Source organism: Lottia gigantea (assembly GCF_000327385.1).
Source record: "Lottia gigantea unplaced genomic scaffold LOTGIsca_90, whole genome shotgun sequence".
Lineage (NCBI taxonomy): Eukaryota > Metazoa > Mollusca > Gastropoda > Lottiidae > Lottia > Lottia gigantea.
This window is the reverse complement of record NW_008710951.1, coordinates 935,050-948,685: the sequence shown is the minus strand read 5'-3', so window position 1 is coordinate 948,685 and position 13,636 is coordinate 935,050. Positions and strand designations below refer to the sequence as shown.

Here is a 13,636-nt window from a genome sequence, read left to right as displayed (position 1 = left end):
AGAAATCTGATAATATTTGCTGTTTTGGAATCACACAACGTAGACCTACCTTGGTGTACTGAGCTTTAGCATGAGCCAATGGATGTTCGTTTTTTGTCTTGGTGAATTTCTTTCCATCGGAATGGGGCTCTACGTTATATGTGGCATTGTGCTGACCTACAAGATAACATAGATAACATATGGATAACAATAAACCAACGGAGTGAAAATTTAAACAAAATATACACCAAACATTCTCTGCTTCTATGAGTTGTGATTTAGAATACGCCTAATGATTGTATCAGTTGTTTTCCAATATCACCAAGGTCAATTTCAGCGATTAAAAAACAACAGGTGACTGTTTTCTATGAAATATGATTAGGCTAAGAAGTCAATTGGTCATCTACATTTCTCCGAAATGACTATGCAAAGCTAAAAACAAAGCTGAATCCAATGGACTCAAAATTATTGCTTTTATGCTCTATTATAGTACCAAATAAAGCTTGTTTATTAACGATACAAGCCAAATTTGGACAAAAACACCTGAGACAAAAAAAAAGGAAATGGCGTACCTTCATGACCAACTTCCTGTACATGATACCTCCAACCTTCGGGAGTCTTCTCCATCAAATTCTGTTTAAAAAGTAATAAAAAGGGATATGAACATGTACATTACCATGTCCTATTTACAGGGTGTTTCGACCTTGAACAGTATTTGCCTGGAAGGGTGTCAAAGGGAATTTGCCATTTTCGTGTAAGACAGTGGTGCAGAACTTCTCAGGTATTTTTGGAGCAATACTCCCGAAATCCCATATATTCGCAAACTTGAGATGGCTATCCATTGATACCAATCTTGCCTTTGGATGTAATATCCTAATCTTAAGATCGACCTTTACCTCATCTTCGTCATGTAGTTTTCCAGCAAACATGGCCGCCATTCCTTTCTTGATAGCAACAATTTCATCTTCTTCATTTTTATCATAAAAAACATCTTGGATTTCTCCATGTTCATTGATAACGAACGAAAACCTGAAAATTTGAGCATAGTTGTGCTTTATAGAAAATGAGAAAGAGAACGCGCAGAAAAAAGCTTATGACAAGGTTTGGTCAAGGACAATTTCCGAAGCCATATTAGATTATGACTTTATGTTTATGTCTAGGGCTAGATTTTCACAATTTTCGATCTGGCAACTCCACTTTATATAAACCGAAAAAGACATATAGTCGTCTAATTATATGTTACTTTTTGAAATACCCTTTCGATGCCCTGCTTCAAACAGTGGAAGTTCCGAAAGTCTAAGTAAAATTTAACCGATGATAAAGCATAATTAAATGCATACTGATTATAGTACAAATTCATCACCTTAATCTCATATCTGTATTCGTTATAGCTGATAAAGCGACAATTGAAACGACTATATTATATTGATTAATGGTACTGAGATGCTGTATATTTGCTTATATCAAAAGTATAAGAAGGGTTCTTTCAAGATTCAATGTCTATCAGGAAAAGAGGATTGACAATGACCCTTAACCCACACCAAATAGAGCAGATTACAGAGAAAATATATGTCACGTTCACAGAGACGAATAACTTTAACAATTTTTATTTAATCTACAGTCACGTTTACGAAATGTTTGTATGATATATAAAATCATCCGAGTGTGAAACACTTCAAGTATATAAATAAAACAGGAGAGTATATGATAAACTTGACGGTTATGGTTGTTGGTGCAACCACCAAGCCGAGAGGTTCAACATTTACAGTTCTGTTTAGCATTTAACAAAGCATGCAGTTTTATATCTATAACTTGCTTAAAATACCCACAAATTACGAGTAATATTAAATGAAAAGATCAGATTAAGCAACTTAAAGTTTAGGGGTTCGGCAACAAGATAAAGAGCCTACTCGTGTTGAGACTCGTGCGAGGATATATTCAATTGTTTTAATTCTTACCATTTGTTCAAATCTAGATCATGGCCGACCATATCTGAAAATAAAACATCAAGAATCACATACAAAGGAATAATTCAGTGTTATTCTTGTAATTGGATGATTTTCCTTGTTTCGATCTTTTTCTTCATAAAATCAGATTATACAAACCAAATTAAACAAAACAGTTTTGACTCTTTGGGGTGTTACAACAAGTGGCAGAATGGCTTGGGTGTTCCGTGATACAATGACAAATAACAGGTCAAAAGTCCTTTTGCGTTTAAGATTGTCGATGAGCTGTTACTTACGTGGACTGTTGGCACCACTAAAACTAAAAGTTCGAACTCGGAGGAAGATTTCTTGTCCATGAGCAGTTTCACCAACATTTATATACGATACCTGGAATAATAAAGAGATAAACCATATATGCCAAATATTACGAATCACCAGAAGTTCGCTTAACCAAGAATGAAATCAAACTTATCCACTGTGGTTCAACTACCACGGGGGCTGTTTGAAGCAAAAATTCCTCTGACGAAAATGCAGGAAAGCATATGTTATTAAAATAAATTCCCGAGGGGAGGGTCCCAACCCACAGGCCCCCACTCATCTAGTTGAGCCACCGTTTATTCAAATCGATGTGTTAAAGGTGTGGGTACACGAGAGGTCTCGGACGAGAGTCTTGTCTTCAGTTCAACGAGGAGACAAAAATCTCCAGTCGGTCGTTTCCACCTTGTCGATAATCACGTGCGGGGCATGCAATGGATTGGATGATGACGGTCTGTCATACAAACGATAAAACTATCGGGAGCAATCAATCAAACTTGTTGAATATTATAAATCCTGTCGGCGACTCAATAATCTTGTCGTGGAAGCACGGGCACAGGCGAGATTTTACTCAAGATTCTAGTCGGAGACGAAAATCTCCGATTAAGACCACTCGTGTGCCCACACCTTTAGATTCGAATACATTTTTTTGCAAATTGAGCTGAGATTTTACTCAAATTTGAAGAAGATATCACAGGTGCATAACTGAATATATCAATCCATTCCTTAAGTTTCTGACAGTATCAAAGTATTATTCAAATATTACATTTTCTTGATGCAAAGGGCATCGTGAATTCGATTAAAAACTTAGCGGAGCATGAGAATGAGAAATGTTTTTGAAGCCACGGGGCTAGGTTACTTGGGTACTTGAACATTAGAATGTACCAGAAAAACGTCTTTAAAATTTACTCTTATGTAATAATCAAATTGTGATTAAGGCAGCTCTGACGCCCGTACTAGCAAGTCGTTGCTTTTCGTCGAGGACCCTGCCCTATATACATTATACTCTGATAACTATTTCATTTGAAATTCAATTCACCAAAGATGAGCAAAAAGGTCACGTAAAGAGAGAGAGAAATTGGTTCAAATGGTTGTCAAACAAGGATGAAAATTATTAGTTATAGCCTATCATTTGGATAATATAACTTTCGATAGTAGTTTGAAAGTTCAAAGTAAACTAAGTTCGAGTTCGAGATTGAGGTCGTTCCAATACTAAACCGGAAACCAACCAAGTCTTTGTACGTTTATTTCTAATGGTAAAGAAAGACGGTAAAAAAAAGCATCGAAGAATTGAAAATTTAGAAATCACTATTAAATGTATTCAACTATTCAACATAAAAATGTTTTGTATGACAGTTAATATAATCAATTCCATTGCCTTACGAAAATTCATTGAAATATTCAAAAACAAAAAAAGGGAGTTTCGAGGAAAACTTTTCACTACAAGATTTAAAGAAAAGATTATCTACTTTAATGTTTGAGTTAAATATTAATGTTCTCAAGGGGTTTATTGTGAAAAAACAGTGTTCTTTCCTAGAAATAGGCCGGAGAAACCCGGATATAAAACCAATGAAGTGTATAAGGGATAGTCACTTTATAGTCTATTAGAGTAGTGTATAGATAATATAATTATAAAACATTCAGGATTTTGGTCGACATTTCACACTTCATTTCACATTAGTCATTGGTGTTATTCACTTGTTTATATTTCAACTTAAAGGACGATGGTCAAGAAGTCTTAGACGAACATATTTGCCTACAAAGCAAAATGAAACACCAATTATTAATGAGAAGTCAATGACCCTTTTGTTCATTTCTAAAACAACGTGTTTCCGTTTTAAAGGGACAGATGCGACATTTTTGGGGGTTGATTTTAGTCTTGAATATATGTAAATAGTCTTCAGAAGTACCAGAAATGTACGAAAATCGCATAATTCCTTTAAAAATACTTCAAACTAGGATATTTACTCACTATTTCTATATATGTCTTTTCAATATATTACATAGTATCTTAATATGACGAGTATACATAGATATACATATCTAACGAGTCGTCATTTTAAATTCAAATGCTGATAATTCACGACACGTGTGGATTTGGAGGCTCAAATTTTGACTGTGAGCTGTGAACACTATTACTGATTGGCTTGGCTAAAAAAAATCCCGTTTCTGAGACTAAAGTATGATTGGTCATAGAAAAATGGCGCATCTGTCCCTTTAATTCGATATAAAGAAGACTTTGCAACTGGAGCAGATAAACAACTGTATATTTGTTATATTATGACCCCATGTATTCGATATTGGGCTGTTGTCTTCAGACAGTTGATCATTATTGTCTGTGCATTAGACGTCCATGTCATTTTCTAAGTGAGGCATATTTAGGTCCAGGCTACCTTACAGCCCATTAACAGTAAATCTATTACTAATAAATCTAGAGTTCTAAGGTTATAAACATCCTCGAATATACGTAAGAGAATTAATAATCTTGATAATATCAAATGTTCGGAAATCTTTTTTAAGTCCGCATTTAAACACAAAGCACAAAAAAATCAAACTATTTATCAGCGGGGCTATATAATGTGTCGATGACAAAAATGTTGGATGGGGTAAAGCCTTAGGGGTAGTTAGGGGGGGGGGGGGGGATATAGTGATTTGAGTAGTTATGACTTCAGATCTTTAAAGGAAAACGTTCGCCATCCGTTCGACCATTCATACCTCGCGTCTCAGAAATTCGATTTTCGTGCAGCTCTAGTGCTTCTGGTGGCTATTTACATAATATTCAACACTCAAAACAACCCCAGAAATTGTCGGCATCCCCCTCCCTTCCCCCAAAGAAACGCCACTTCTGCATACATATATGTAACACAATGACGAGATCTGCCTTATAAAAAGATTTCAGGTGATACTTTGACAGTTAAATTACTTGTAAATGTGAGATGTATAATATATGACACCGATTGTACATCAATTTTGCTACTTAAAACTATCTTTTCTTTTTTTTCACATTGTATTAAATCTAGTGTGAATTGAAGTGAAAGAACTTAAGCGGGCTGATACCAAACACCGCCCGACCGCATCGACCTAACCACTATCATTTATCATCCTAGGAAAGTGTTAAGTGAAAAAAATAACATTACATAAACAGATGTTATCAAAACTTTCAGTAATAATGTATTATTAGCATGAGCGGTGCGCGTGTCCGTTACTAAAAAGTGGCGGTGGAAGCCTCTTGGAACTGGAGTACAAATAAGAGGCAAGACAAATGCAAAAGCACTGTGGAGGCGATATACTGCATAGGGCTCCTGTTGCGAATCTGATTGTGTACTCCCTCAGAAATAAAGTGTTATAAACTATTACTCATGGGAACAAAACAGAAATATTTTAACTGTTAAATGCTCAATACATCAATTATGAGAGAGGTAATATACCAGTCAAGTATAGTTCTAGGTGCCCTCATTATTTATTCAAAAGAGCATAAGGATTTTGGCATTTCAGGAGCAATTACATATGAAATCCAGCAAAATAAGACATATCGTACCATGACCATACCCTTGTACCGATTTACACCAACAGGTAATTCAGAAATTCAGTCCTTTATAATAAAATAAATTATAGGCTTGTGATTTCGTTGTTCCCCACTCTTAGTTATTTATTACAATTCTTTGTATATAGTCATAGGTATTATAGGTATATTATATAAATATGTGAATAGTATAAAGGCGTTAACGACTAAAAAATTTGGAAATTTTGTCCGTAGTTTCCCTTTTTGTTACTTTCATGTGTATTATAAGTAACAGACGTTGAATAGTAAAAAGACAACAATTTGTTATTTCAAAAAAAAAAGTAGTTGACACAATTTTATTCCTTGACATTTCCTACGATTTCTCATTTTAAGATTTCTCCTTAATTTGACATGATTCGTATCTATATTGTATTCTTATAAATGGAATTCATATCGTCATCATTTTATGAATTTGCCATAATTGTCACAATTCGTTTAGTTATATATAGATTTCATTCTTATAAATGGAATTCATACCGTCATTTGTCATAAGAAGAATTTGCCATAATTGTCACAATTCGTTTACTTATATATACATTTTATTCATAAATGGTATTCATACCGTCATCATTTTAAGAATTTGCCATAATTGTCACAATTCGTATACGTGTATATTACATTTTATTCTTATAAATGGTATTCATACCGTCATCATTTTAATAAGAATTTGCTAAAAATTGCCACACTTCGTTTACGTACATATAGATTTTATTCTTATAAATGGAATTCATACCGTCATAATTTTAAGTTATTGCCATACTTAGTCAATATTTGTTTGTTTATATCATATCATTATACATATCACTGGACTTCTCCTCACGGATGGATTTTCTTAATGTATTTTACCGTTAATAGGTCAGATATTCAGTAAAGCATGACAACTATTCTATGTTTCTAGTGTTTTCCTACTATCTTAGTGACTTGACCTGGTATATAGGTACGATCGATTTATTAGCTTGATTAGTTTTCAATAGCTCTGTTTTATATACAATAATAAATCCGTTGATATCTATATACACATTAAGAAACAGACCTAAGCGTCATTCCCCAATCTAAATAAAATTAGATTACTATTTTGTTTTCTGATATTTTAGTCTTCATTGTAGTCTAACAAGTTTTCCGTAAAATTCCCGTTCTATTGACTAAAGTAAGTATTTGATGACGTCAATAATCGTGAAGGGCCTTGTGTGATAAAGCATATTTTGTGATGAGTGGCGTCTTCAAACACTTAGTTTTTGTGGAAATACGAGAACCATAGACGTCTGATTGAAAATTGGAATGGTGAAGATTGATGCTATAAGTGTCCCCGATACACATACAAAATTTAGAAAACCCCTTTACAATCTCTTTAAGAGTAAATTTTTTTCGGTGCAAGTCGTGTTGTCGTAATAAGTTACTTAGTTATTATGTGCACAATATATTAGGATATCACAGACTGACACCAGTACAGCACGTGACAAAAGTGGTTTTAAGTATCTGAAATATTTGAATTGAAATACAAGCCACTTCAAATGCCAATGGTTACGATAATGATAATGAAGCAAAGAGATGTGTTAGGAAGGGCCAGGGTTACCATGCTTTCATCGCTCAGAGCAACTAATTGCTGATTCGAGAGGGGGGGGGGGGGGGCATTTGGCCCATTCACCCTTGTACACGCTTGCCCATCGTGTCCGAGCCACGCCACAATTCATCATATATACTTTCTCGAGATCGTGGTAATACAAGTGGTTGGTTGGTTGGTTGGTGGATGACAAGTTAACGTTCGCTTCCAGCGGATGCTGATATCGCAAACTAGGTAGTTGTTGGTAATACGAGTGAGAAAACTTACGTATTCACATCTAAATATTTTCCAATCAAAATTGGCCCTGCAATCAGCCAATCACTCGTTATGACGTAAACAAAACGAAAGAATCGTGTCATTAAATGTTGACGGTACAGAATTGGAGCCGAGAGAAAATCAAACCTTACTTTGGAATATTTAATTGAAATCAATGTGTTCTTATCTCTTCAAATGGGCGGCGGCAAAGAGATGTTGTGTTTTGTTTACATGACCTCATTTCTAAACTATGGATCTGATTGGTCAGATTTATTTCCACGCTCACAAAACGAAGTGTAATGGGCTTAAATAAGACCATGTCAAAACCCGTATTCGTGATACGATAAAGCTCGTCCTAGATTCCTTTCCTGGGTTCGTTCGTCTTGGGTTAGGATTAGTTTCCTATGAATTCAATCGGTTGATAAAACAAATAATTAGACGTCTGTATCCCTTTAAGGACACATTTTATGTGGAAATTTGAAGTGATTCTTCTAATAAGTATATAGTATATTTGCAATTTAATTTTGTTTATATTGGGATAGTAACTTGGAATCAATTCAATACACTCTAGTACTCTATAAAGTACTCAGTACAATTAAATTAGCACATAAAACTTTTAGAGTCATGCACAAATAAAGAACAGAAAGAAACAACATTTTTGTACCCAACAACATAGGTTCACTTAGTAAGATCCTTTATATAAGTTAGTCCAGGATATTTGGAAGTGAAAGTAGAATGATTTTAATGACCCGGAGAGGGGGGTACGGCACAAAAATTACTATTAAATACGCCACTGTCTTTGGTCTTCCCGGATAATCCATACTCATTTACAGTGGGTCGGTGGAAATATGAAAGACGATTTATTCAAGGTCACTCCAACCAAGATAAGAGTCCAATCAAGAAAATGACTTTGCATCAAAAACCAGCGGACGGACTGCGCCAAGGAACCTCTTAACAATTTAGCAACGACGAGTCAATTGCAGAAACGTAAATACAGCCCCCCCCCCCCCCTCCCCCCAACATTCTTTCACACAAACCAGCAAATATTTGAAGAAAAAGTCATGTCAGAAAGCCCCCATAGTGACAATTCGTAAGCTTGTTAGGCGTTTGTGAACTTAAAATTGCATTATATTATATAGATAATCTTACATCATATTCGTACCACACCCAAACAATACGTAGTTCATTGTAATAAATTTCACCATGAACATTAAAATTCTTTAAAAGATATATAATTCAATGTTTTGATATCTATTTATCAAGATCTCGATAGAAAATGACTTTTCAAAAAAAAGGGTTATTTTAAACCCTCCAGACGTCAAAACTGAGTACATTTATTCATATTTCACGTTAACAAATCATATCTCGAGGAGATTCGGTTGAAGAAAAGTAGGACGTAAAACTCCATTTGATTTCGAGGAAGCTCGTGATTGCGACAATGCGGAATGTGAGGCCCGAGTCATTATAAAACCCTCAAATTTTTTATGTAGTTGCTGTATTTGTCAATAACCCTAAGACTTAGCGATAGTTAAAGATGCTTAATATTGCGAAACCGGCATAGGTTGAAGTTTTCAGCCAAGTATCCCTCCGTCGGTGACGCAGAGCTGATTTCTGACATAAAAAGCCTCTGGTCGTTCAGCCAATGAAGGTGTCGAGGAATTGATATATTGATACCAAGTTTTGTTCTAACAGATAGTAAACCAAATATTAAAGACTGTTTATTCTAATAAATGGTTTACTTTGCAATGATTATAATTAGTACTTATAGTAGATTTATAAGGTTAGTGTAAAATACCCTCTGGTCAATTGCCCAATCTTATTGATGATAGTCGAGGTTTTTCATTGTGTCAAACAGTATTATTTCAACGAAAGACATCCTATAATCTGTAATTATCCAATATAAAGCAATATAAAGGCAATTTACACCAGCCTGTAATTGTTCGAGGTCAGATATTTGACTAGTATTAACAATAGTTTACTTGCGTAACGTATCAATAGAGTGTTTTTACAGAGTCAACAATGACCTAAATACTAACTGATTAATTATGTTGGAAGACGAAAACGCTGTACAATAGCATGTCTTTCAAAACCAGCTATTTTTTAACCAATATTTTACGAAAAATAGATGGTGCAGTTAAAGTATAATAAACCACACAGAAAAAAACTGGTGCTTATTTAAATATGCTTCGCGGAACATGAGCCATATAACCAATTCTATTTTTTTATCACAAGGGATAATTTTACTAACAGTGTTTAGTAGCAGTAATGGAATTGTTCGATTGTCAAAATATTCAGTGGGCAATCCATTTTTTAGAGGAGGGGATGGGGGGGTGGGGGGGGGGGGGGTGTAACTTATTGAAAGAATTAGTAAACCAGCTTAATATGACTGTTATCACACATAGTATACTCTTTGAGTTCTGCTGACGAGTTGACGTTATAAAATAGGGATTTTTCATAAACACCATAAATTTGTGACATAGTGGTTCAGTAAATATAGTCAAAACCTGTGTACATGATTAAAGATCTCCAAATACTATATACAACGGAACATGAAGACACATACGCCTCTTTCTTTGTTGATAGGTGACGTCAACATCTTTCTAAATAAAGACTGTAACAGGATGTTATTAAATTTCTCGTTAACAACATAAAATATATAATTTATTATGAAATGTCTTAGATGTACTAAGTTAAAAGCCGATACAAGGCTAACTCTCGAAAGCACGGGTAGTGCCATTTAATTTTTTTTTCTTGAGTTATGCGAGCTCGTGTCACTTCATTAAAAATAACTAATGTTTTAGCACCTATCCGGCATATTCCACCCGGTTTCCCCACTGTCTGTGATTTAGGAGGAGCTGGCGTGGAAAGAGCGTCTATTCGTTCGGATGGGACAATAAACCGAGGCCCCGTGTGCTACAGTATGTGCACGTTAAAGATCGTAAAGATCCCTCGACAGTTGGAAATCGAAAAAGAGCAGGTAATGCAACTGTCCTGGCAAATTTTCTCTCATTAGCCCACATGGTGCAGAAAAGTAGGACGTAAACTCCATTCATTTCATTTCATTTTATTTATCTATCCAGCATGATAGCTTATCGTAAGATGGCTTATTGATTTCCGAAGCAAGTATTCATTGATAATATTTTAATTCATTTATCGATCCTTCAAATCGGACAACAACTTATTTCATTCATCAATTTATCAACCTCTAAATACTAAATAATATATGAAGTATTCTTACCTTCGCCTTTAAGTAAAATTCTCCCAGATTCTTAATCGAAGAGGTCGATTCCAGTTTATATTCATACTCAATTCCTGGTTTAAAATTCACAAAATTTGACTTGACTTGGATTAGCGTAAGGAATAATGCAAGAAGCAATATTCCCCATTCCCCGGTTGGGGAGAACATTTTCACTCGAAAGATATTAAAATAATACGAAATAGTCCATTATCTATAAATTGCGTGTTGCTTGTCGACTTGTCCTTAATGTAATATATCTTATAAATGTATAGATCCTGTTTAAAAACTCTACCTTTTCTTACTAAATAAAACACTTAAAACATTGGTCACGTGATATAGGTACGGCATGCCTGAATGGATATAGATCCTATAGTCTCGAGCAACTGGTGTATCATCTTTCTAATTCATTGTGACCTGATTATAGTCGCCATTATCAGGTCGACACTATGCACTTTAGTGAATAAGTATAAATCAAAATGTGACATCTAAATGAAATAGAAGTTTTTTTTTTATGATAACGGTACTTTTAAGACGTGTATCGAATTCTTTATTGTTCTATTTATATTATAAACATCTTGAATTTAAAGTTAAACTTTAGGTTTCCGAAAAGCCTACCTTCTTAAAGGTATACTACCTCTTAATATGAGCAAAACATTGAAATGTTTAAACATTGTTATATGATGAGTCTTTGTTCATGAGTGGACTTACTTGGTATCAAGACTATACAACATAATCCCTCTAAAATCCACTAAATGCATGAAACCAGTTCATCAAACTAAGTAATTTTACGAATTATTTAGTGCAATAGATATATCATCTTATAAAGAGATTCTATTCTTTAGTCATGGCATCTTAAATTGTCTATCCATTCCAAGTGGTAGTGTTGCTTTACTAAAATTGTCATTGTCATCTTCCACATCACTGGGACGTCATTACTTAGACTTTATTTATGCTAATTGTTTAAATGCCCATGCACACATTTGATACATTGCCCATTCTGATGAGACGCAAATTTCGTCTCCCTTCGCCAACATGGATGAATTTAATATCCCGATTTTAGAGCATGGCTCAGAACGAAATACGGTTGCTCACTGGACAGTACCGGACAGTTGATCACTGGACAGTACCAGACAGTTGGTCACTGGACAGTTGCTCACCGGACAGTAACGGACAGTTGCTCACTGGACCGTACCGGACAGTTGATCACTGGACAGTACCGTACAGTTGCTCACCGGACAGTACCGGGCAGTTGCTCACTGGACAGTACCGGACAGTTGCTCACCAGACAGTACCGTACAGTTGCTCACTGAACAGTACCGTATAGTTGCTCACTGGACAGTACCGATCAGTTGCTCACTGGACAATACCAGACAGTTTCTCACCGGACAGCAACGGGCAGTTGCTTACTGGACACTGTCGTACAGTTGCTCACTGGACAGTATCGGACAGTTACTCACCGGATAGTACCGTACATTGCTCACCAGACAGCACCGGACAGTTGCTCACCGGACAATACCGTACAGTTGCTCACCGGACAGTACCGTACAATTACTCAATGTACAATACCGTACAGTTGCTCACCGGACATTACCGGTTACTAACTGCAAAATTTACATATTCAGAGGGTCAACTATCTGGTGAGGAACTGTCCTACCTGCACTCCCCAGAACATGACCGTGACCCCGTGTGCTTCGGGCTGTGCACGTTAAAGATCTGTGGACAGTAAGAAATCTGAAAAAAGTAGACTAATGCCGCTGTTCTTGCATACTTTGTTACCCGTCTTCATTAGTTACATTAGGTGTAGAAGCGTGCAGGACGTAACATTCAATTCAGATTTGTGATAGTTTTAAAAGTATCATATATAATACTTCTCCTATTTTATTACCATGGTAGAAATTTATACTTCACTGTGGAGGAAATCATTACTTGATATTAATTTTCAGATAGACTCGGCCATTTCAATAATTTTCCGAAATTCCCAAATAAACTTCCTTGTCGGTTTAAAGCGGATTTGCCAAATAGAAAGGATGCCGAACAAATAATTGCAATTTAAAAGATTTACACAAACACAAAATTCAATGTACCCTCATATCATGATCACAATTCCATGTTGAAAAATGAAAAGATTATGTATTGCTTCGTTTCATCATACATAATAAGAGCATTCCAATTTTTCATTGCAGCGTTCCAACATTTTACTGTCATGAAAACGTGAATTCGCGAATATCAAGACACAAAATTACCTGTCGGAATGTTGGAGCAATCGGAGGCTGTCGGAGAAACCAAGACACCGTATCGTGTAATCACTAACATATCAGTGGTTCTAGTTTAAAATTATTTATAATCGGTCCGTGACCAATATTAATGCTATATGGCACGCCAACTTTAATTTTCAAAATGAAATACATCCTATAAATTGACACTCTTTATGTAACATTAATCGCAATAACATTTTAACTTCCCTCGGTATACATCTATTTATCAATTTTCATCATACATTAATGTGAATAACAGTGTTTGAAAAATATGTCACAGTGCCCATCTAATCATAATATTACTTATTGAATTTTCCTACGATGCCTTCGAGATGGTACATTTATTCGTTACCGCCATACACTTATCGCATTTCTCTTAGCATTCATACACTTATCGCATTTCTCTTAGCAATCATACACTAATCGCATTTCTCTTAGCAATCATACACTCATCGCATTTCTCTTAGCATTCATACACTTATCGCAATTCTCTTAGCAATCATATACTTATTGCATTTCTCTTAG

General features: G+C 35.3%; 1 protein-coding gene across 1 annotated transcript in view; it reads right to left on the bottom strand.

The window, feature by feature from the left end:
* LOTGIDRAFT_236952 (hypothetical protein) overlaps positions 1-2,885 on the bottom strand; it is a gene marked incomplete at both ends in the record, with an annotated part of 71,061 nt that extends 68,176 nt beyond the window's left edge. The window contains 6 exons of the mRNA XM_009068538.1: positions 50-156; positions 552-612; positions 876-1,008; positions 1,938-1,971; positions 2,222-2,312; positions 2,868-2,885. Coding sequence (XP_009066786.1) covers positions 50-156; positions 552-612; positions 876-1,008; positions 1,938-1,971; positions 2,222-2,312; positions 2,868-2,885 — 444 coding nt within the window. The remainder of the gene's footprint in view (positions 1-49; positions 157-551; positions 613-875; positions 1,009-1,937; positions 1,972-2,221; positions 2,313-2,867) is intronic.
* Positions 2,886-13,636: the final 10,751 nt, after the last annotated feature.